A 25,044-nucleotide genomic window follows, 5' to 3' on the forward strand; every position below is an offset into this window, starting at 1 on the left:
TTTAATTTTTGGGTGAACTAATTTTTCAAATGTTTTGTTGGGATACTGGGACTATTTCATCAATGACATTAGAGTATTGTTAATGTATAAGGACTAAATACTTTTGGTGCTATGCACATAAAGGAATTAACTTCTACAGCATTTATTAATATTAGTTAACGTTAATCTCAACATTTACTAATAGCCTACATATTTATGATAAAAAGTTGTATCTGTTCACATTTGTCAATGCACTGAACTAACATGAACAAGGGTTAATAAATGCTGTAACAAATATATTGCTCATTGTTAGTTCATGTTAGTTTATGCTTTGACTAAAGTTAACAAATGAGACCTTATTGTAAAGTGTTACTGAGCATTTTATTATTTATTAGTTGTTTTGCAATACCATTTTAGTATCTAGTTATAGTAATTATGGGTTTCATGTTTACCTGATAATGCAAAACTGTATTTTCTTTGTAGTAGTAGAGCGCTCTCATTCTCACTCTCACTTTCATTTGAATAATGCAGTCATTTCTAGACATTATGAATGAGATGGAAACCAAAAGCAACAAGCTTTGTGAAGACAACTGGATGAACTGGCTGGATTTGTCCAGGGCCGAATTTTAGCCCCTGCAGTCCACCCTGCACCTCAGCAAATGTGCATTTGCGTCCCATGCCTGTATGTGTACTCATATATCCTTGACCAGGGATTCTCAAACTGGGGTCCAGGGACCCTCAGGGGGGTCCATGAAAAAGTTCAGAGAAAAATGTTGTAAAAATGTATTAATATGAAAATAGATATAAATAATAAAACATTTTTTTAACGAAAATAAGTTACAGAATTTATTCCAGTTCTATTTAGATGGTATTTAATGATGATTATCGCTCTTTAGTTTATTATAGGCTAGTTTCTCTTCAGGTTTATACATCTATGGTGATAGCCTACACTGTAAACTTAATAGAAAGTAAGAATACAAAGTATTTTCCAGACAATATTGCTAGCATTTTTTTTTACTGTATACATTTATATATACATTTAGTTAAGAAAGGGGTCCCTCGCGAAGGGAGCATCATATTTAGGCGTCTGTGGCATCAAAAAGTTTAAAAACTCTGCCCTAGACTTCGCTGTAATGATATTATTTATGACGGCCATTTAATTTTCTTTCGAGGGCGGAGATTCGCGGGCTCTGCTGTCTGCGCGCGCTCTCTCTATCTCTTGCTCTCTCTGCACACCTGGTGCCCACAGACTCGGCCGGCAAGACACCATCAAAATATTCCCTTCTAGACTGGTCTGCACTGTTTATTCAGGCAGTTTTCTCGAGTTGACGGAGGTGAGTGCTTAGTGTTTATGTGAGAGTGCTTGTATGTTCATTTTTATGTAAATTTCAAAAGCCCGCGAACAGAAAAAACTTCCTGCTTTTTTTTCCAGCAGTGCTTTTCTTTGCACTCCACCACACTGACGAATGCACCATCACTTGATTTTTTTTGCGTTCTGAATTTGTTGCATGTTTTGGTTTTTAAAACCGTGTATTATATAATTGTTGTTGTTGTATGGATGTGCAAACATACGATTCTGTCGTCTTTACAGTCCTTTTAATTACTCTCAGATGGATGAAACTGAAACTGTCAGCAACAATAAAAAAACAAGTCAAGCTACCAAGAATGGGCAAGAGAAGGGCAAAGCATCAGATGAATTAAAGAGAAAGAAAGCTGTTAGGAGGAATTCACAAGTAAGTATTACATTTAAGACTATAGTATGGAAGCTTGTTTCTGCCACTAAATAAAAAAATTAAAAAGGTAATTGGACTTTTTATCTCACAATTCTGTCTTTTTATTCTTGATTTTTTTTTCTCACAATTTAAGATTTAAAGTCACAATTGCGTGATATAGTCAGAATTTTTTTCTCGCAATTGCCAGTTTTTAATATGCAACTCTAACTTAATCTCACAATTCTGACTTTTTTCTCAGAATTGCAAGATATAAACTCACAATTGCGAGTTATAAAGTTAGGATCGCAAGATATAGTCGCAATTCTGAGTTTTTCTCGCAATTGCGAGTTTTTAACACGCAATTCTGACTTTTTTCTCAGAATTGCAAGATATAAACTCACAATTCTGACTTTTTTTTCGCAATTGCGAGTTTTTAATACACAATTCGGACTTTTTTCTCAGAATTACAAGATACAAGTACAATTGCGATTGTTATAAAGTCAGAATTGCGTGATATAAAGTCAGAATTGTGTTATAAAGCCAGAATTGCATGATATAAAGTCAGAATTGTGTTATAAAGTCAGAATTGCAAGATATAAAGTCAGAATTGTGATATAAAGTCAGAATTGTGTTATAAAGTCAGAATTGCGAGATATAAAGTCAGAATTGTGTTAGAAAGTCAGAATTGTGATATAAAGTCAGAATTGTGTTATAAAATCAGAATTGTGTTATAAAGTCAGAATTGTGATATAAAGTCAGAATTGCGAGATATAAAGTCAGAATTGTGTTATAAAGTCAGAATTGTGATATAAAGTCAGAATTGCGAGATATAAAGTCAGAATTGTGTTATAAAGTCAGAATTGCGAGATATAAAGTCGAATTGTGTGATATAAAGTCAGAATTGTGTTATAAAGTCAGAATTGTGTGATATAAAGTCAGAATTGCGAGATATAAAGTCAGAATTGCGAGATATAAAATCAGAATTGTGTTATAAAGTCAGAATTGTGTTATAAAGTCAGAATTGCGAGATATAAAGTCGAATTGTGTGTTATAAAATCAGAATTGTGTTATAAAATCAGAATTGTGTGATATAAAGTCAGAATTGTGTTATAAAGTCAGAATTGCGAGATATAAAGTCGAATTGTGTGATATAAAGTCGAATTGTGTGATATAAAGTCAGAATTGTGTTATAAAGTCAGAATTGTGTGATATAAAGTCAGAATTGTGATATAAAGTCAGAATTGTGTTATAAAGTCAGAATTGCATTATAAAGTCAGAATTGTGATATAAAGTCAGAATTGCGAGATATAAAGTCAGAATTGTGTTATAAAGTCAGAATTGTGATATAAAGTCAGAATTGCGAGATATAAAGTCAGAATTGTGTTATAAAGTCAGAATTGCGAGATATAAAGTCGAATTGTGTGATATAAAGTCAGAATTGCGAGATATAAAGTCAGAATTGTGTTATAAAGTCAGAATTGCGAGATATAAAGTCGAATTGTGTGATATAAAGTCAGAATTGTGTTATAAAGTCAGAATTGTGTGATATAAAGTCAGAATTGTGATATAAAGTCAGAATTGCGAGATATAAAGTCAGAATTGTGTTATAAAATCAGAATTGTGTTATAAAGTCAGAATTGTGTTATAAAGTCAGAATTGCGAGATATAAAGTCGAATTGTGTGTTATAAAATCAGAATTGTGTTATAAAGTCAGAATTGTGTTATAAAGTCAGAATTGCGAGATATAAAGTCGAATTGTGTGTTATAAAATCAGAATTGTGTTATAAAGTCAGAATTGTGTTATAAAGTCAGAATTGCGAGATATAAAGTCGAATTGTGTGTTATAAAATCAGAATTGTGTTATAAAATCAGAATTGTGTTATAAAGTCAGAATTGTGTTATAAAGTCAGAATTGCGAGATATAAAGTCGAATTGTGTGTTATAAAGTCAGAATTGTGTTATAAAGTCAGAATTGCGAGATATAAAGTCGAATTGTGTGATATAAAGTCGAATTGTGTGATATAAAGTCAGAATTGTGTTATAAAGTCAGAATTGCGAGATATAAAGTCGAATTGTGTGTTATAAAGTCAGAATTGTGTTATAAAGTCAGAATTGCGAGATATAAAGTCGAATTGTGTGTTATAAAATCAGAATTGTGTTATAAAATCAGAATTGTGTTATAAAGTCAGAATTGCGAGATATAAAGTCGAATTGTGTGATATAAAGTCGAATTGTGTGATATAAAGTCAGAATTGTGTTATAAAGTCAGAATTGCGAGATATAAAGTCAGAATTGTGTTATAAAGTCAGAATTGTGATATAAAGTCAGAATTGCGAGATATAAAGTCAGAATTGTGTGATATAAAGTCAGAATTGTGTTATAAAGTCAGAATTGCGAGATATAAAGTCAGAATTGTGTTATAAAGTCAGAATTGTGATATAAAGTCAGAATTGCGAGATATAAAGTCAGAATTGTGTTATAAAGTCAGAATTGTGATATAAAGTTAGAATTGCGAGATTCTGACTTTTTTCTTACAATTGCGATTTTTTTAACTTACAATTCTGACTTTATAACTAGTAATTCTGACTTTATATCACACAATTGTGACCAAGAGAAAAGAGAAAAGAAAGTCAGAATTGTGAGATAAAAAAATGTCCTGTTATTTAGATTAGGTACATGCTGTTTGAGAAAATTATGTTTTTGAACAATTATTACATTATATTATATGATTAATAGTATTTTTCTATTTTTATGTTATGTAGGGAGCCAAAGAAAACCTACACAAATGTGTTCAAAAGACTAATTTACCTAAAAGAAAGCGGGAGCCTCTTCAATCTACCAGGAATATTTCTGACCATTACCCTAAAAAGAAGCATGCAGGTAAGTAATTTACAATCTGTTTTATGTTAGCAAACCAGAATATTAGCCATGCATAGCCTTCTCCTAACCTGTCTATATTTTCACAGTGACAAAACAGGAGGAATTTTATTCCATGTCACATAGCCCTCTTGGGTATTGTTTGATCATCAACAACTATAACTTTGGGAGTACGTCACTTGGAAACCGGAAAGGGACAGAGAAAGATAAAGGTATTTTTTTCTTAAATTCATGTGCCCTCGTAATCTTTAACCAAAATAACTTCCCCTTCCTCTTACAATGACATATCTTCTCTTTACTGATAATGCGTTTACTGGCGTGAGGGCGGGGCAACCAGTCACTCACATGAGATCACAGCAATAGCAAACCATAACCATCCAATCAATTCCCAATAGACAAAATCATGTCCCGTCCTATATTTTTTCTTGTTCGAGAAGCTGTTTCACTCAGCTATACATCACAATATGAAAGAAAAGATTATCGCAACTTCTGTTTCATGCCGACTTTAACAGTCTACTACTGAATGTCAAATATGGCTTTATGGTGAAGACTTAACTGTACTTTACTTTGTCTCCTAGATGATCTCACCAGAGTGTTTAAGAAAATGCCCTTCAAAGTTGAAGTGCGGGACGATTTGCAAGCAAAGGATATTCGAAATGTGATAAAGGAGTTTGCAGAGAGGGATCACTCTCAAATGGATGCTTTTGTCTGCTGCGTCCTCTCCCATGGAGAGAAAGGCTCTGTTCTGGGAATAGATGGAAATCAAGTTCCGATCTGTGAACTCACACAGTCTTTTGCCGAATGCCACACACTAGCATGCAAGCCCAAGCTTTTCTTCATTCAGGCCTGTCAGGGTAGTGAGGCCCAGCAAGGTGTGTGGATGGCCGATGGACATGAGAGCACCACAGAAGAAGGAACATTTGAGGAGGATTCTCATACTGCAGCATTCCAGAGTATCCCTAAAAGTGCTGATTTCCTCATTGGAATAGCATCAGTGGAGCACTGCAGATCTTACCGCCATGTAAAAAATGGGTCTATCTTTATCCAGGAGCTCTGCAAGCAGCTGGAAGATGGCTGTCCAAGGTGAGTTAAGTGCATGCTTCGATTAGGTTTCTTCTATTTTCACATAGCCTTTATTCCTGTCGTAATCGCAGCGGTGTGTTGCTGAAATCTGAGCCGGTGATGGGCCGCTGTTCGGCGGGAGAGCTGCGAACTTAAGACCGCTGCTCCGCGTTTCTCATAGCCAAAAGCTATCGTGACAGGCTCCTTATAACCTGCACATAAACAAATAGTACAGAGTTCTGAGAACATATTTTAACATCCAAATTAATAATATTCAGTATTATAATGAATAAAAATCAGTTTATTAAAAAAAAAAAAAAATGACCCAACAGGCTTAACCCATCGTTTTTTTAGAGTGTGTAAATAAAAGGCCCTATTTGCACTTGGTGTTACCATCCGGTTTGGCTGAGTTTATCAAAAGTAGTGCAATGCATCTTGAAAACACATTGTGGTCTGATCAGTCAAATCACCATCTAAGTTTGGGAACGCATATGGCCACATTGCATTTGTAAACACTAATGTTTTAAAGAGTCCCAGACATGATCGAAGGATGACCTACTCATGTAACCAATTTGTATCTCTTTTTTTTTGGCAGGAACAAGGACATAAACTCAATTTTGACAAAGGTGAATAGAGCAGTGAGCTCCCAAATTTTTCAGCGTTTCAAGCAGATGCCTGAGGTTCGCTACACTCTAACCAAAACACTCGTCCTTCCCATGAAGCAAGTCTCCTGATTGGCTGCAGCATGACTTTCTGGCATCTATTATAAAAGACATGGTCAGACTCAGAGCACAAAGATGAGCGGTTTGTTTCTTTGTTACTTCTGCATTTATGTCAACATTTATGTAGTGCTGTAGTGCATGGCACTAACAACACCAAGGTCATAGGTTTGATTCTCAGGGGAATTTATGAATTGATATCTATCTATCTATCTATCTTGTGGGAAAAAAGTGCCTTTTGTAATACCAATGTTTCATCTGTTTTTCATTTTTCATATATATTATCTGAATGTTGCCTTCGAGAATCAGTTATCAAAAATCAATTACTTTGAGGTGGACGATGTGTTTTAATTCTTAAGAATTGTGTTTTTGCATTGTTTTATTTTTAGGGACATATTCATGGCAAATTTTTATCAGCTAAATTTTATAGTGCTGTTTGATCTGATGGGTTAAAAAAAGCAGCACTCCAGGTCCTTATTATGTTGTGTCCCTGGTAGACAAGTCATAATGGTTTGATGTTATAACCATTAGTTAATGATTGATCTCATTTACGATAGCACTGCTTCATTTACATAACTAACTGACAATCATCAGAGGCATAGGACAGCTCTGAGACGAGGTTAAATTAATTGGAGCGATCAGAAATGTGACTAAATTATTTTTGTAAATATATTTTTGATGAACATTAATTACTAAGTCAAAGGAATGAGTGTGAATTAGGAGCTTCAATTAAATGTATTGTACTTTGAAACAATTGACCCTTAGCCGGGAGTTTGATTGACAAGCTATCTAACCAAACATAACGCTGAATCAGCCATTTTGTCCGACAAAGCAGTCAGGAGTTAGAAGATTACCTCGGTGGACTTGAACTTGAAAAATAGTGTGTACTGACATCTTTCCGTGTTGTGGCGTGACAGCGCCATGGCTTGTCGGACAAAGCAACAGTAACTTAGGGGGGCGGGTCTTTGCAAAGGGTCAGTTGCTTCAAGAAAGACCTGACAAATGCTTTCTTTCCAAAATAATTTTTTGCTGACATATTTTATCACTTAATGTGATTGAATACTCTTTTATAGCCAATTATTGGCACTGGACACAAACTGTAGTTTGTAGCAATTACAGTGTATTTATAATTACCATGTCAGTTCTGGAAACATTCTTTGTGAAGCCTACATATGACAAACTGTTTCTTTTGGTCCTATCCCATGGCATGTTTATGTGTTGATGATTGTTTATTTTAATTGGATAATGTCAAGTATATTTCATTGTACATGGAGTAATGCACCAGGTTTTTGTATTTAAACAATTTTTATGACTGTTACATGCAAAAAAAAAAAAAAGTTATCTTTGTTACAGTTTGTGTAATATGCACTCGTATGCAAAAGTGCTGTACAATAAACACAAGTTTGTCATTAACACACACCCATATTGATGATGACCACTGATTTGAATATTGTTTCATGTCTCAATAAATTGCTTGACACACTTACTTTTTAAGATTAATCAGGTGGAAGAGGTTCAGAAATTGGTAATTTAAAAGTGAAAGAAAGTGACATTAAAGGAGAAGTATGGTAACCCATACTCAAAATTTATCCTCTGCATTTAACCCATCCAAGTGCACACACATTAGTAGGAGTGAACACATAAACACCCGGAGCAGTGGGCAGCCATTTTCCTGTGGCGCCCAGGGAGCGATAGGGGTTAGGTGCCTTGCCCAATGTCACCTCAGTCATTGAGAATCAAACCCGCAACCTTTGGGTTATCAGTCTGACTCCATAACCTTTAGGCCACAACTATAAAACCCTTTTATAAATGCATTTGCCTAAAACATATTCAGGCACAGATTTATTCAGGGTTCCCACACCTTTTGACCAGTAAATTTCCATGACTACAAGTTGATTGCTGATTAAAGACCTTACAGAATTTTGATACATTTTTCGTTCCTGCAAAATCACATTGTTATAATGACCATTAATGTCTTTTAAATTACATTGTTCATAAACTAGAATATAACTGAAGCTATAGTTTGTGAAATCAAGCATTTCTCATTCTTACTGCTTTTTAGTTAGCTTATGTACTAGCATAGCATTAATCTACTCAATTAGCCTGCTAGCTTAATTTATATTACAGTAGGTATGTTTTCTTATTTTATTTTTTATATTATAGTAGGTAGTCAACTTACAAAGAAAGTGTAACACCTCTCGCAGTTCAAAACGCTTACGCTATGTCCTACGTTTTCCGTATTCACTTTTAACTTGTTAAATATGGATATTTTTCTTACACAAACGCATCGCTTCGCTTCAGAAGGCCTTTATTAACTCCCCGGAGCCGTGTGGAGTACGTTTATGATGGATGGATGCACTTTTTTGAGTTTCAAACAGGTGATTTCCGTGCGCTGCCATTATAAAGCCATTATAAAATTATTATTATAACTCCGAATGTGTTCATCTAAAAGAAGAAAGTCATACCTAGGATGGCTTGAGGGTGAGTAAATCATGGGGTAATTTTCATTTTAAAGTGAACTAATCCTTTAAGTGAACCGTACTGAGCCGTACCATGGAGTGGAAAAGTGAGCCAAGTGAGCACTTGTGTACATGTTTTACAACCTGTATCCAACCTCAATAGCAGCAAAAGGGTTTTGCAATACAAGATGAACAAAATAATATAACAAATAACAATATTTTGCTATCAAAAAAACTTTAGGATGACCATGGCACTCTTTCAATTTAAAAAGCCTTTATTATCAGATGGTTACATACAAAAAATCTAAAAACTCTCCAACACGTTTCGGCCCATGCCTTCCTCAGGGAGAGCACCAGGTGAAATTCATATCATATAGTATCAGCAGCATATCATTATTATTTTGCTATACTGTTCCTTTCATGCTACCTGATGGCATGTGACTTTATGTGCATTGCAGGTGACTCTGAGTAATATATCATTCCATTTTTACATGCAGTAATACACCATATTAAAAGATTATTTTATTATGAAATAATTGGAAGAGTGTATTTGTATAGAATATAGAAAGTGCATAGAAAAGTATAAACATTTTATATAAAGAAATGTGTAAAACATATCTGCAAATATTAAACAATTAACCAAATCTTATCGAAAGTTACTTATAAAACTTGGAAAAACAAACAGATCTCAAATGGCTCATGGTTCCCTTGAAGTAAACAATTTTGGTCTGGATTTAAAAAAAAATCGTCCTTTAAGAACATCCTCAAAGTAAATGTGCTGTTTAAACTTGTTTTGAGATTTCCTTTTAAATGATCCTATTAAAACATCCATGAGAATGACATATCAAGCCATGGCTTCACATATGTAGGAGCTTTCAGTGGTTCACCGGCCGCAGGATCAGTTTCTTCCTCATGGCGACTTCATGGACAGGCATTTGTTTGCTCATCTCCCCCAGACTGCTTACATCATTATTCACACAAAGCAGGATTGTGTGGATGTCTGTACCCCTGGAAACATAAAAATAAATAAATAAAAAATGTCTTTTTTGATAGTATATATAGTTCTGACTTTGTGCGTGATTGATTTCAGTACACATTCTTTACCTTTATCATTTTCTCTAATTTGTATACTCAGATTTTCATAATGAACATAAAACTGCTGCATGAAACCTTTATGTTATAAACTTACAGTGGACAATGTTTCTCTAGGTTTCGGCAAAGTGACTGAATAAACCAGGAGCCCTCTTCTGGCTTTCTAAAGGAAACGTGACCATCAGTGGTTGACCTGGCAATGAGGAAATCCGCGTCAGCCGGGATTGTGATATCAAAATCACCATCCACCTCCATCTCTGACTCTCCATCTTCTGGAGCATCCGCCTGGACTTTCACACGATATTGATGTTTTTTGCCACGACATGCCTGTATAAAAAACAGTTTGGGCTTGCCGGCAAGGTTTTTGCAGGTAATGCCATTGAAAGGCTCCCGTATTTCATCAACAGAAACAACACCATCATCGCTTCCACAGACTCCTTCTTGTATGCCATGGGAGAGAACACAGCATACAAAGCAGTCTCCATCTACTGTCTTCCCTAGGTCCTCGAGGAGATTCTTCATTTCAGCTGCAGTTTTATTTCTGTGCTCCACCACCTTAAACCCCAGCCAGCGGAAAACTTTGGCAAGATACTCTGGGGTTGAAAAGACAGAATATGAGAAACTTATGTAAGCTTGTTTCCGCCACTGAATAAAAAGTAAAAAAGGTAATTGCGACTTTTTATCTCACAATTCTGACTTTTTTTCTCATTATTGCGTGATATAAAGTTGCAGTTGCGAGTTATAAAGTCAGAATTGCGTGATATAAAGTCAGAATTATGACATAAATTTGCAATTCTGAGAAAAAAAGAAAAAATTGTGACTTTATATCACACAATTTTGACTTTATAACACACAATTGCGAGTTTATATCACGCAATTCTGACTTTATAACACGCGATTTTGAATTTATATCACGCAATTCTGACTTTATAACATAAAATTCTGTTTATATTACACAATTTTGACTTTATAACATGCAATTGCAACTTTATATCACACAATTCTGACTATACCTCGCAGTTGCGACTTTATCACGCAATTCTGACATTATATCACACAATTCCGACTTTATAACTCACAATTGAGTTTATATCTCGCAATTCTGACATTATAACACGCAATTGCGAGTTTATATCACACAATTCTGAGAAAAGAAGACAGAATTGCGAGATGTAAACTCGCAATTGCGAGAAAAAAGGTCAGAATTGTGAGATAAAAAGTTGCAATCATCCTTTTTTTTTATTCCGTGGCAGAAACAAGCTTCCATAGCATCTATTCATCTATATAAATATTCAGAATTATTAAAACAAATCTAATTCTTTTCTTTCTCAAATTATTTTTTAATAGTTTACTTTACACAATAAGTTAAATAAGGGATAATCCACAGCTAACTGTATATTAAATATTTTAATGCACGACGTAGAGGCAAAGAACCACCTGACGCGAAGCGGAGGATTGCCTCTGTGGAGTGCATTCAAACAGTTTAACGCACAGCTAGCCGTGGATTATCCCGCTTATACCATGGTCGTTTACCAGCATTGACAAGTTAAAGCTGTTACTGATGTTTGCAGCACAATATTTGACCGGAAGGGTAAACATGACGGTTATTTTCGTCAGTTACGGCTTGTTAGATCTAGCATTCTGCCCACTTTAAATCACGCACTGATATAAATATGTGCAGTTACATTTATTTGAATGAATTATAGCATTTATTTGAATTAATTATTAAGAGAGAAAGAGAGATGTGTGTGAATTACCTGCGTCTGTGCAGCATCTCTCTACTAACAATGAAGCTGTAAGTTTAATTACTTTAAAAACAGCGATGTTACCCCCTCGTTGCTGAGAAATATAAAGTAGCGATTTGGTAGCGAAGCTATTTTATTAATAAATGTCGCAGGGCAGCGATGACTGTGTGTGTGCAACGATCTCCAATCTCTGTGTGCAAGTCATGTGTGTGTGCGCATTAATATAGAACAATGATTATACTGATTGGAACTACCAGTGCATTAAACATTTTTAATGCACACCTTTAGACCAATCAGAATCGAGTATTTAGAAAGACCATAGTATAACTTAAAATATTACACTTTATTTTAAGATGTCCTTGTTACAGTGTAATTATATACATTTAAGTACTGAGTAATATTAATTAACAACAGGTACTACTTACTATAGGGTTTAGTTTAGGGTTAGTCGCATGTAATTATGCATAATGCAAAACTATAGTAACTACTATGTAACAAGGACACTGTAAAATAAAGTGTTACCAAAATATCTAACGCTAACTAAATAAAATACAAAAAATGTTTAAAAAACAAACTTTGGTCCTCATCTGATCCCCTTCTTTCACTCATGGTCGTAAAATTTACATTATTGATGATTACACAGACGCCACGTGGAATTTGTTCTATTTTGTAGTGAGAGACCTGAAATAAAAGCACAAATACACACATGAGTGGTACAGAACATACTTGACTGCAGCATTTACAGCTACTTGAATATATGAGCGTTACCTCCTGAACTGGAGAATCAAAAATGGCATGATCCTTTAATGTTGGAAAATTTTCCATTATACAATCCTGTCTTAAAAGGTCTATGAATTGGCGACAAGTTTCCTCCCCCTTTCCCATGAGTTTGTCAAGTAGGTTGATGACTCTTCTCTCTCTTTCAGGAATATCTGAGAGGTTCCTGTAGTCGCGCAGAGTAATAAGTTTATTCTGCTGCACATACTGCAAGACGATATCGGCCTCTACAGTTAAAGTGTCTATGAGGAAGACTTTATTTTGTTGAATTCTTTGAAAGTATTTTTTGTCCATTGTACAAAATCAACACTTATGAACTGGAGAAAAGAAGAAAAACATAGATATTAGTTTATGTCAGAGCATCTTTAGTACAGTAAATTGTTCATATTCACTTCACAGCAAAGAAGAAACATGCTATACAATAATACAAAGTTACAAAGAGTCAATAACCTAATAATGGCCAATAGTGCTGACATGAGCAAAGTGAAATAAAAGCTCAGTTCATATATTATTAACAACAAGTAACACAAACCAAGTAAGTGGCAGCTTGTGCACGCAAGTTTTAAAGTTACAAATGACTTGATGTTCACACAAGGAAACAATTTCATGTTGCAGCGTTCAGGTGAGCAATAAGTTAAGCCTATGTTTTAAATCGATCCATCCATAGTTCGATATAGATATGCTATAAATATAAACATAATACTTATTTGACAATTACTACAACTTGTTTATAACTAATATTACATCGTTCGGTTTACGATTGTCTGACGAACCGAATAAAATAAATGCGGTTCACATTTGTTTGCTTTCATTTTCCCTTTCTACACCACTTAAATCACATTTATACAAAACGTACAAACGTCGATATATCTAATTTGCAATAATATTAGCAGAGACGCTTAAAGATATATGTTATGTTACGTTTACATTTTAAAGTAAAACACCGACCTTGTTGTCAGATAATGGTTTCCCTCGCAGACTGTGTTGCCAAGTCCGCGGTTTTCCCGCATCTTTAACAGTGTTGCCGCGGGTTGTTTTTCATTCCTGGTTGAAGCGACCCCAATAACGTGTTATTTAGCTCCTGGAATGCGAATTTTACCAAAGGAACTCCGCCAAAAAAAAAAAAAAACGAGGATTTTACCCCCCTGAAACGCGATTGGGCTAGTTTTGAGTAACAATTGGGCGGGTTTTGTTGTGAAAACCTGGCAACTCATTCGGAGAACTGTGTGTGGGGTTGCCAGATATTCTGGGTTGCCTTACCTTATGTTGGGTCAACCTATGTGAATTGTCAATAAAAACATTTACTAACCTTTAGGAAAATGTTGATAGTCTGCCTCAGGAGGTCAAGCAAAATTTTATATGAGTAGTTTCATTTTTTTTATTCTTTTATTCAGTTTTTTCAGTAAATAAACTTGGTTACATTGGTAACACTTTACAATACGGCTGCACTAATATGCATTAATTCATGCTTAACTAATGCACAGATAATCATGTTTTAATGTATGACTCATGAAGGACTAAACCATTAAATAATGATTACTGCATCAGCAACTAATAAAGATTCTATATGATTAATAGATTAAGTAATATATGAATTGTTATTAATTAAATGTGTCATAATGTATTAATTTCTTAATAACATATTTTATTAACTAAAAGTGTAAGTGTAAGTTAAAGTTAGTGCACAAATATCAGCACACCAGAATCTGAACTACAGATTGATGTTGCACTGTGTTTAAACTGGATACGACCATTATCAAGTCATGCCGCAACAGCTGTCTGGACATGACATTTGTCCTTCATAACAGAAGTGCATTTGATGTGTTGTGTTGCGTCGTGCCGCATCCAGAATCACTATCACTGATTATAATGGGTTTTATTCTCTTTGTCCGGTGTAGACACGAAATAGCATTGCCCGGCCGTATGTTTTCAGTGTTCTGCCTTTGAATCCTTGACCTCAAGCTTAACCTGACACATTCCTGTGCCATGAACAACAAGGTTCTGTATGCAGCAGTTCCTCTGGTACAGTGGAATCACGGTTGTAGATAGTTGGAAATTGAAATCCATGGCTTAGATGTCAAAACCCATTAATGATATATTACTTAACAACTAGTTAATAGTCATGTGCCTCAACAAGTAAAGTCATAACATAATGATACATTTGCAAATAATTAGCTAATGATTAATTAAAGCAGACAATTTGAAGTTGAAATACATGGCTTCAAACCACTGTGGTAATTAACACATTAACTTAGACTATTTGTTAATAAAATATGTTATTAAGGAATTAATACATCATGAAACATTTAATTAATAACAATTCATATATTACTTAATCTATTAATCATATAGAATCTTTATTAGTTGTTGATGCAGTAATCATTAATTAATGGTTTAGTCCTTCATGAGTCATACATTAAAACATGATTATCTGTGCATTAGTTAAGCATGAATTAATGCATATTAGTGCAGCCGTATTGTAAAGTGTTGCTGACTAGTTAGCCTAGATTACTTTCCATGCTAGGTTAATCTATTGATTTCTAAAAAAAAAAAAAAAAATTGAAGAAAAAGAAAACAATAGTTGAAAATAAAATTAATCACTATTGTAATAAAAGTCATTTTTGTTTTACATGGTTAGTCAATGACATTTTAATTTTTGTCTCCATAAGCAGGGTTTTCATTGAACAGCGAACTGTAATGGATGTGGATAGCATTGGTAAGTTTGGTCCCTTTTTACATTAATTCAGGATGAAAATGGCAGAAAAATGTTTGTGTAAGTAGGTAAGAATAATAAAAGGAGGATCTGTAAATAATAATGTATTTATTAATTAATTATATATACATTATGTGTGTGTTTACAATGGAATCTCTTTCTGTGTGGGTATCCTCTTTTGTGTATATTGATACAAATATGCAATAATATATTTTTAAAGTACATTTATTAATCAAAATCCCATCCATTTCTTGAAACCAGTTGTGTTTTGCAGTCAATTACAGTTAGCGCTCTCTTTTGTGGTCTGTTCTTGTTATTTCATGTATTGCTCCCATAGAAGGGCTGAATGAGGTTCGTCCTGCAGTGTATCGAGCTGCTCTAAAGCTTCGCTCATTACAAAAACTATGTCAGAGTAAGTTTTTCTGTTTAACTTTTTTTTTTTTTTGTGAATGCAGCAGGATGCTTTTATATAACATCACATACTCTCACACACTTATTATGTATCAATTTTTCAAACTCCAGTGCACCTGGTGTCACTGCAGGATTTGCGCCCAGTTTTAAATACTTTATATTCTGGGGAACCAATGATTAGTCTTTCTCAAGAAGATGTACAGCAGCTTCTAGAAGAACTATTCCAGAGCATTTCACATGAACTTTCCGGTCAGGCAGTACCTGAAGCCACAGATCAAACCACCAGACTTCTCTTTAAACTGTTTGACAGGTGAGGGGTGACTATTAATTCAACATTATATAGTCTATTTTTGTACTTATGCATGTGTAATTTAAGCTTGCTTTCTTTTAGAGAGAAAACCGGTGTTATCCTGCTCAGGTCAGTGGAGGCCGCGCTGATCGCCCTCTGTGGAGACACTCTCTCAGCTAAACAGAGAGGTCTGTTCCACATTCACTTGATTTGTATCTCTTCTTCTGATTCTGTCTAGCTTTCAGTATTAAAGTTGTTAGGATCATGGTTCAGTGTTCAGAGTCTGTGCTTGTGTCTCTGCAGCTCTGTTCCGACTGGCTGAGAGCTACAGTGGGAATCAGGAGAGCGACAGGGGCTCCATCAGTCGAAGTGCTCTCAGAGTCCTGCTGGAAGACCTCAGCCAGGTGAGAAAAACAACAGAGTTTGATCCAATTAATAAGAGCCACTTCTAACAAATACTAACAAATTTCTAAATTAAAATCGTCTGGTTAAGGTTCCAGCAGTGGTTCAAGAAAACCATGTGTTTGGTCATGCTGAAACTGCAGTGTCCTCCTGCTTCAATGGGGTATTGTACATTTTCCCAACACACTATATTTATCTCACAGAATATAAGCATGCAAATATATAATCAGTGTTACAAGTAACTTGAGTTACATAATCAGATTACATTTTCAAGTAACTAGTAAAGTAACGCATTAATTTTTAAATTTACAACAAAATATCTAAGTTACTTTTTCAAATAAGTAACGCAAGTTACTTTTTCACATTTATTGACTGACGTCTCCTGTCTCCATGTTGAGAGAAATAAAGTGTGGAGGTGTTGTGTGCGCTGTGTGAACATGATGGTTATTGTAGTTCTAGACTAAATGTGAACATGCATTTACTCATCTCACTTGCACGAAAACACTCAGTATTCCTCAAAATGAATAAAAACCGTGAAATGCAATCTCAGAATTTTACGCAAACCTGTAATAAACTATATTAAATTACACAAATATCCTTTATGTATTTAAAGGGTCAGTTCACCCAAAAATGAAAATTCTGTCATTTATTACTCACGCTCATGCTGTTCCACGACCTTCGTTAATCTTCGGAACGCAAATTGAGATATTTTTGTTGAAATCCGATGGCTCCGTGAGGCCTACATAGGGAGCAATAACATTTCCTCTCTCAAGATCCATAAAGGTACTAAAAACATATTTAAATCAGTTCATGTGAGTACAGTGGTTCAATATTAATATTATAAAGCGACGAGAATATTTTTGGTGCACCAAAAAAAACCCAAAATAACGACTTATGTAGTGATGGCCGATTTCAAAACACTGCTTCAGGAAGCTTCGGAGCGTTATGAATCAGCATGTCGAATCCGCAGTTCGGAGCGCAAAAGTCACGTGATTTCAGCAGTTTGGCGGTTTGACACGCGATCCGAATCATGATTCGACACGCTGATTCTTTACGCTCCGAATCTTCCTGAAGCAGTGTTTTGAAATCGGCCATCACTAAATAAGTCGATATTATGTTTTTTTTTGGCGCACCAAAAATATTCTCGTCGCTTTGTAATATTAATATTGAACGACTGTACTCACATGAACTGATTTAAATATGTTTTTAGTACCTTTATGGATCTTGAGAGAGGAAATGTCATTGCTCCCTATGTAGGCCTCACGGAGCCATCGAATTTCAACAAAAATATCTTAATTTGTGTTCCGAAGATCAACGAAGGTCTTACGGGTGTAAAACGGCACGAGGGTGAGTAATTAATGACAGAATTTTCATTTTTGGGTGAACTAACCCTTTAATCTCACTTTATTAACCATTGTCTTTGCTGAAATTAGAAAGAAGAGTGTTGAACTTCCTTCTTCTATATCCTATTCTTCTTGAATTTTAGCACAGCTGAAAGGTTTGTTTGAGCTGCACCCTCTACAATATAGGCGTAAATATGCATTTCCTTCTGCTTTAGGCTTATTCATGTCACTTTTGGTGTGAAAGGGCCTTAAAATTTGCCAAATTAAAAAACAAACAAGCAAGCCCAGCCCAGGCGAGAAAAAGTAACGCAAAAGTAATGTAACGCATTACTTTTCATAAAAAGTAATGCAATATTGTAATGCCTCACTTTTAAAACTAACTTTCCCCAACACTGTATATAATCTCTTTATATTTTAGAAAGGTGGTCCTTCGCAAGAGGACCATCATAGTGTTTACTAAGCTATGGCATCAAAAAGATCTAAAATCCCTGGTAAAATTTTTACACATTTTCCCTTGACAGCCCAGATTTTTTAATCACTAAGCTATACTAGCGACAATATATGTTGCTCACACATGTATGTAAACAGCCTCAAATCCTGTAAATTAGGGATTTTTTTCTCTCTCTCAGGTAATCAGTGCACATGTGACTGAAGAGCATTTCATTGGCTGGCTCCAGTCAGAACCCCGTCTGCTCTTATGGCTGTCCACTCTCTACAGGATTTCAGTGAGTGAGGCTGTACAACACAGAGTCCGCTGCCATGTCTGTAAAGCCTTTCCTATCACTGGCCTCAGGTTGGTTTTTTAATATTATTGCTATACATCCTGGCGGGGTTTGAAACTGGTTTACTGGCCCACAGCTCTGGTTGTAATGTTTATGTTTCAGGGTTATTATCGTTTACTAAATCAAAAATAAATGAAACCTAAATAGTAATACTAAAAAATGACCTTCCCATAGGTATCGCTGTCTGAAATGCCTGAACGTACACCTGTGCCAAAGCTGCTTTCTGACTGAGAGACGCAGCAGGAAACACAAACCCTCCCATCCTGTACTGGAATATTGCACTCAGGTGTACTACCAAACATATAATGTTTTACATATACTGTACATGCATTAACTAGGGATGTCAGTTTAATGCCTTAATTTAGTGTGAGTAGTTAAAATAATTCATTTTAGTTTTTATTTTATTTTTAATTTATTTAGACACAATATTTTAGCATTTTAAAGGGTTAGTTCACCCAAAAATGAAAATTCTGTCCTTAATTACTCACCCTTCCAAACTCGTAAGACCTTTATTCATCAACACAAATTAAGATATTTTTGATGAAATCCAAGAGTTCTTTTTATCCCTCATAGACAGCAATTTAATTACCACATTCAATGTCCAGAAAAGTAGTAAAGACATTTTTAAAATAGTCCATGTGACTACTTAATGTTATGAAGTGATTGTCGCTTCATAAAATTAAGGTTGAACCACTGTAGTCACATTGACTGTTTTAAAGGGTCAGTTCACTCAAAAATGAAAATTCTGTTATTAATTACTCACCCTCATGCCGTTCCACACCCGTAAGACCTTCGTTGATCTTCGGAACGCAAATTGAGATATTTTTGTTGAAATCCGATGGCTCCGTGAGGCCTACATAGGGAGCAATGACATTTCCTCTCTCAAGATCCATAAAGGTACTAAAAACATATTTAAATCAGTTCATGTGAGTACAGTGGTTCAATATTAATATTACAAAGCGACGAGAATATTTTTGGTGCGGCAAAAAAAACAAAATAACGACTTATATAGTGATGTCCGATTTCAAAACACTGCTTCATGAAGCTTCGGAGCGTAATGAATCAGCGTGTCGAATCATGATTCGGATCGCGTGTCAAACCGCCAAACTGCTGAAATCATGTGACTTTGGCGCTCCGAACCGCTGATTCGATACGCTGATTCATTATGCTCCGAAGCTTCATGAAGCAGTGTTTTGAAATCGGACATCACTATATAAGTCGTTATTTTGTTTTTTTTTGGCGCACCAAAAATATTCTCGTCGCTTTATAATATTAATGTTGAACCACTGTACTCACATGAACTGATTTAAATATGTTTTTAGTACATTAATGGATCTTGGGAGAGGAAATGTCATTGCTCCCTATGCAGGCCTCACGGAGCCATCGGATTTCAACAAAAATATCTCAATTTGCGTTTTGGAACGGCATGAGGGTGAGTAATAAATGACATTATTTTCATTTTTGGGTGAACTAACCCTTTAACAATGTCTTTAGTCCCTTTCTGGGCCTTGAAAGTGGTAATTAAATTGCTGTCTATGGATATTTTCATCAAAAATATCTTAATTTGTGTTCAGAAGATGAATGAAAATCTTACGGGTTTGGAACAACATGAGGGTGAGTAATTAATGACAGAATTTTCATTTTTTGGGTAAACTAACCCTTTAAATTTTAGGCATTTATCAATAATATCAGTATCAGACAGAATTTTAATAATGGTACATTAAAAAACAACAACAATATATATAACACACTCTTTTAATTCTGCCTTATATAATGTGTGTTATGGTTTGTTCAGCCATCCTGGAAGGAGTCGATGGCATCACTGGCCTCCAGCGCTCGACACGCTTTGGTACCTCGACACACTCGGAGAGAAGCAGAGAGGAAGAGAGCCGTGAGAGTAGGGTCCAGGTACAGATTTTGTGTGTGTGTGTGTTTTTTGTGTTGGAAATAAATATTGAACAAACCTTTAAACAGCTAATGAAACATGTTTAACAGCACAGATGATTGCATGTGTTTGTGTGTCTGCAGTGCCCCCTCTCCAGTGCTGCCGTTTGTGGCAGATCCAGACATGCATAATGCTCCTGAAACACGTCTGACTGCTGCTGCGGTTACAGTAGAGTCTAAAGCCCTGCAGACAGAAGAGACAGAGACTCCTCAGGTAACTTACCTGCAGTATTTCACAATAGAGGGCAACAGAGGGGTTCCTAGAAGTAAAAATCTGACCTCCCATTCCAATAAAGCAAAAATGCACATTATATAATATAAATAAAATATTTTGGCTTTTATAAAGTCTTGTTTTCTTGTGATCTCAACAAAAGTTGTGTTCAGTGGTGGCCAAAATTGATTGAAATTTAAATCACCTTTTATTCTAGTATTATTTTTTTTTTAAAAAAGATCATTTTAAATATATAAAATATATGTAGAATTCAGAAGGCCTTGTTATTAGAGACACCGGTGGTCATTAAGTGAACTGCAGCCAGCGACTTTCTGAGTCTTTCACATAAAAATCAGTCTACATGGCTTTTATAGACAACCTAGGAAGTCTAGGAAGGTCTAGTTTTTCAAGTTTTGTTACAAGCTGTTCACACATTGGCAATAAAAAAGCAATAAATACAGTAAAATTCTTACATATAGCCCCTTTAATCAAAGTGTCTTCCTCTTTCTTTTGCAAAATTTATTCTCTGATGATGTGCACTGGCATGAGGGCGGGGCAACCTGTCACTCACATGAGATCACACCAGTCGTAAACAACAAAATCACAATTTTTTTCCTCATTAGAGAAGCTGTTTCACTCATACATCAATGTTTATGATGTTTTAGAAAGAAACAGCTGATCTCCAAAAAGACCTCATTGTTACCCAGAAGGCCATGAGGGATCTGCAGAGAGATAAATGGTGGGACTTTTTTCAAAGTAAATCTTTGAGGATAGAAAAGACTGACAGTCTTGTGCGTCGTGTGCGTGAGTGAAAATTGTGCAAATATCTGAACATAGACTATGCATATGTGTATGTTTTTGTTTAATACTAGTATTAAATGTGTTGACATATATTTGTCTGTGTTGGTATTGTATTTTTATGTGATGGGATGTTATGATCAGGCTCCTGGAGAAAGAGTTTCAGGTGTGGAGAGTTGCAGCGCAGTCAGAGCATGATTCATTGGAGGACAAATGCACTGAGCTGAAGACCATGATGGAGGCGCTGAACCAAAATAACCAGCATCTGGAAGATGAACTGGACAGAGTCAGACACGTGAGAAGCGGCATAAGGAGGGCATTTAAGATAAATGTATTGGAATTGCATGTAAAATCTCCATCCATTTGAATTGCACAGTTTTAACATAAACTCACAATTGCGTGTTATAAACACAATTGCAAGATATAAACTCGCAATTCTTTTTTCTTAAAATTCTGACTTTTTTTCTCACAGTTCTGACTTTGTAACTCATAATTCTGACTTTATAAGTCACAATTCTGACTTTATAACACAATTCTGACTTTATAACTCACAATTCTGACTTTATAACACAATTCTGACTTTATAACTCGCACTTCTGACTTTATAACACAATTCTGACTTTATAACTCACAATTCTGACTTTATAACTCGCACTTCTGACTTTATAACACAATTCTGACTTTATAACACAATTCTGACTTTTCGCAATTCTGACTTTATAACACAATTCTGACTTTATAACTCGCAATTGCGACTTTATAACTCATTATTCTGACTTTTCGCAATTCTGACTTTATATCACACAATTCTGACTTTATAACATTAAATAGAGGCAAATGTCACATTAAGTTTATTAGATTATGTTAAAACTGTGCAATCCAAATGGATTTTAGTAGGGGGCAATATTTGCCGCCTGAAATTGATGGACATGGTGAAAGTATACTACTCTCTGAAGGGAACATTCAGCATTTTTTTTTTTCCCCGAAAATAGTAGACATGCAGTGTTGACAAGGAATGTAAAACAAGTTCTTTAATTGTTCTTTGTTGTCATTGTCAGGTGTTGAGTCTGAGGGACAGAGATCAGCACAGAATTGACTTTCATTCCCATTCAGAACTTCAACCAGAACATGATGACAGCATTAGTGAGAACGACTGGACACAACCAGGCTGTTTAAAACCTCATGACAGCTCCAGTGGAGAAGAGGAGGTTGAGAAGGAGAGAGAAGCATTTCAGGAAGGAGGGATAGAAGTGGAGGAGGAGACTCTTTATGAGGTATCAGAAGACATCTCTACAAATCTGGATGACACAGATAGTGTTTTGACACAGGACGTCCAGACAGCTTCAGGGCAGCAAGAAGAAGTTGAGGAGGAGGGACTACAGGAGGAACAGGAGGAGCTACTGCATGAAAGACAGGATCTTTCTTTATTTAATCAGTCCATGTCTGATTTAGCACTGGAGGGGCATTCAGACTCAGATGACTCAGAGATGGACGAGGAGGAGGAACTTTGTGAGCTTGTACAGCGACTTAGAAATGAGCTCTCGCAATATACAACCACAGGTTTGTGCAGTCATTTTTATTATGCTTGCAACTTTGTAGCTTTGTTGTCACATATCATTCTAATATGCTTATTTTTGGTTTCTCTCCATCAGGGACTGTCTCTCTACAGAAAGAAATGCTAATGACGGCAGCAGAGGGAGTCAGAGACACGGTTTCTCATTTGGTCACTTCTGTGAGAACCACCAGTTTGGCATGATGGCAGCCAATCATGGGTTGCAAATAAACTTTCCCTCACATTTCCAACCAATACAAGCCAATTTTGTAGCTGTCATCCCATCACAAGGTTCATCATAACAGCAGATGCTTAGAGTGGATTGATGGTTGACCACCTCAATTCACAATTTAATGAAAAAAGAGGTTGCAACTCTTTTTCCAAAATTCACTTTATATTGTTAATCTAAATGAGACATTGGTTAATATTAGAGGCACCATTATTGACATCCTGGATGATATGGATAAGGCTATTATATTCTAGTTACTACATGAATATTTGATTTTGACTGGTCAATTGCAATTCAGTGGTCAAATTATTGGCACAACGTCTGGGGGCAACAGTGTGTAACCCCTAAAACAGAAGTGTTCAGTTTGCGTTTGGGTCTGTCTGGGTTTATTTTAAGATAATGGCTGGCTGACCCTTAATTATAGTCCATGTCAATAAATGATCATTCATCCCTAGTTAATGTGTGATTTTAGAGTGGATTTATAGGCTGTTTTTTAAATAGATTTTTAATACTAGATATTTTGGATCTTTTTTTTTTTTTCTTTTAATAATGTCATGTTTATTTTGTTGGACAATACATAAACATTATTAATTTTAATATTTTGCATTCAATACACAGTACATGTTATATTCTTATATTTTGTGAAATATATTCATGTTTTTTTTATTTTAATGTGAATGCAAACTCAATAAATGTACTAGTGCTAGTTTACACGCACAGTCGAACGCACAGCCTTGCAAAGTATACTTCATTTGACGCATGCGCAGTTTTGAGCAGTCTCTCGGCACGAGTTACAAACCCATATAAACGTCATTGTATTTTTTCATGCAAGAGTTGTACAAATGAGGGTTTTTTCTAACCTCTTCGCACAATCTCTCATCTATGTAGGCCTCCATCATGGCTGTAGCTTGCATGATTTCCTGTGTCATGAAAAATCGGGTCCTCCCTCGAAATCGGGTCTACCCAAACTAAGTTAATGATTATATACGAATTTAAAATACGCATATAGCTTACTAAATAATGCGTGAGAAAACAATTTAGTGCATAATAAAACCAATTGAATGTAATTTCTTACATTCAACTGTTAATTAATAAATAATTATAATAGCCTATTAAGTGAATAATTAAACATCATTAATTTGTTTTATTTATAACTGAAATATTTGGACATTTAACACTTAATTTAACACATAATTACATTAAAGATGATTGTGAATATATGTAGGGTAAGTGCAAATACGTGTATAAACTAAGCTATCAGGCTAATTGGTATCTGTATGCTATGCTAGTATAAGCCAACTAATACAGACATAAATGGTCATTATAACGTAGTTGAAACAGCATTTATCATAACATGATTTTGTAGAAATTGTAAACAGGCGCTAAAGAGAGTACCTATTAAAAGCAATTTAAACCAATGGGATCATGTGGGGTCCTAAGGGAGACCCGATTTGTCACTACACCAGTTTGTTCTGTTTATTAGTTTTTCTTTGAGTACCTTGTGAATCGACGTCCCCAGGGCACGGCTGCCACCTTGTGGATAAACTAATGACTGCAAAAAAAATTAAATGCGCAAGTGTGACCTGCGCATACTAGTACGCGCAGTTACGAAAATCCGGCGGTGCACATACAGTACATTTCATATTTGAAATCACCAATGAAATCTGACAACTGTCTCATAAATTTTGTTTCTAAACGCTCAAATCATGACAAAAACAGTATTTTTCAGGCTGGATCAAGCTAATACGCATGCGCAGTCCTAAATGCGCGTCTCTTGTGCCTTATTTCGGAGGCTCGCGTCTGACTGTTTCTATAGAAACCGGAGCTTCGGCCGCTGCAGTGACGCGATGACTTTACCAATCGGCGATTGGCTGTTATTTAGAAGGCGGGACTTATTCCACCATATTGCGCGTTGCACTTTCTCCCATTCAAAACAATAGACGCGTCT

The 25,044-nt window shown here is 35.4% G+C and overlaps 3 protein-coding genes across 4 annotated transcripts; 2 read left to right on the forward strand and 1 right to left on the reverse strand.

Annotated features, from left to right (window-relative positions):
• Positions 1-1,150: 1,150 nt before the first annotated feature.
• casp8l1 (caspase 8, apoptosis-related cysteine peptidase, like 1) lies at positions 1,151-7,768 on the forward strand. 2 transcript variants are annotated; one of them, XM_051897988.1, is made up of 6 exons: positions 1,151-1,313; positions 1,590-1,712; positions 4,454-4,571; positions 4,658-4,780; positions 5,147-5,651; positions 6,226-7,768. In XM_051897988.1, the coding sequence occupies exons 2-6, from the start codon at positions 1,590-1,592 to the stop codon at positions 6,362-6,364; spliced, it is 1,008 nt and encodes a 335-aa protein (XP_051753948.1). In that variant the 5' UTR covers positions 1,151-1,313; the 3' UTR covers positions 6,365-7,768. The 2 variants fall into 2 exon arrangements, with proteins under 2 accessions (XP_051753948.1, XP_051753949.1); XM_051897989.1 differs by having other exon boundaries at positions 1,175-1,313; positions 1,571-1,712.
• A 1,297-nt stretch (positions 7,769-9,065) lies between these two features.
• Positions 9,066-13,563, reverse strand: LOC127514777 (caspase-8-like). Its single transcript, XM_051897949.1, has 5 exons — positions 13,371-13,563; positions 12,414-12,739; positions 12,221-12,326; positions 9,998-10,493; positions 9,066-9,816 (listed from the first exon to the last, which is right to left on the reverse strand). Exons 2-5 carry the CDS (start codon positions 12,714-12,716, stop codon positions 9,684-9,686), a joined length of 1,038 nt encoding a protein of 345 aa, XP_051753909.1. The 5' UTR covers positions 12,717-12,739; positions 13,371-13,563; the 3' UTR covers positions 9,066-9,683.
• Positions 13,564-14,829: 1,266 nt separating this feature from the next.
• dytn (dystrotelin) lies at positions 14,830-25,015 on the forward strand. The gene is made up of 14 exons (XM_051897626.1): positions 14,830-15,138; positions 15,473-15,547; positions 15,658-15,856; positions 15,938-16,023; positions 16,139-16,239; positions 16,329-16,400; positions 18,210-18,373; positions 18,537-18,648; positions 20,158-20,270; positions 20,391-20,520; positions 21,183-21,256; positions 21,460-21,610; positions 22,374-22,875; positions 22,968-25,015. Exons 1-14 carry the CDS (start codon positions 15,120-15,122, stop codon positions 23,069-23,071), a joined length of 1,902 nt encoding a protein of 633 aa, XP_051753586.1. The 5' UTR covers positions 14,830-15,119; the 3' UTR covers positions 23,072-25,015.
• The last annotated feature ends 29 nt before the right edge of the window (positions 25,016-25,044 follow it).

Source organism: Ctenopharyngodon idella, chromosome 6 (genome assembly GCF_019924925.1).
Source record: "Ctenopharyngodon idella isolate HZGC_01 chromosome 6, HZGC01, whole genome shotgun sequence".
Taxonomy (NCBI): domain Eukaryota; kingdom Metazoa; phylum Chordata; class Actinopteri; order Cypriniformes; family Xenocyprididae; genus Ctenopharyngodon; species Ctenopharyngodon idella.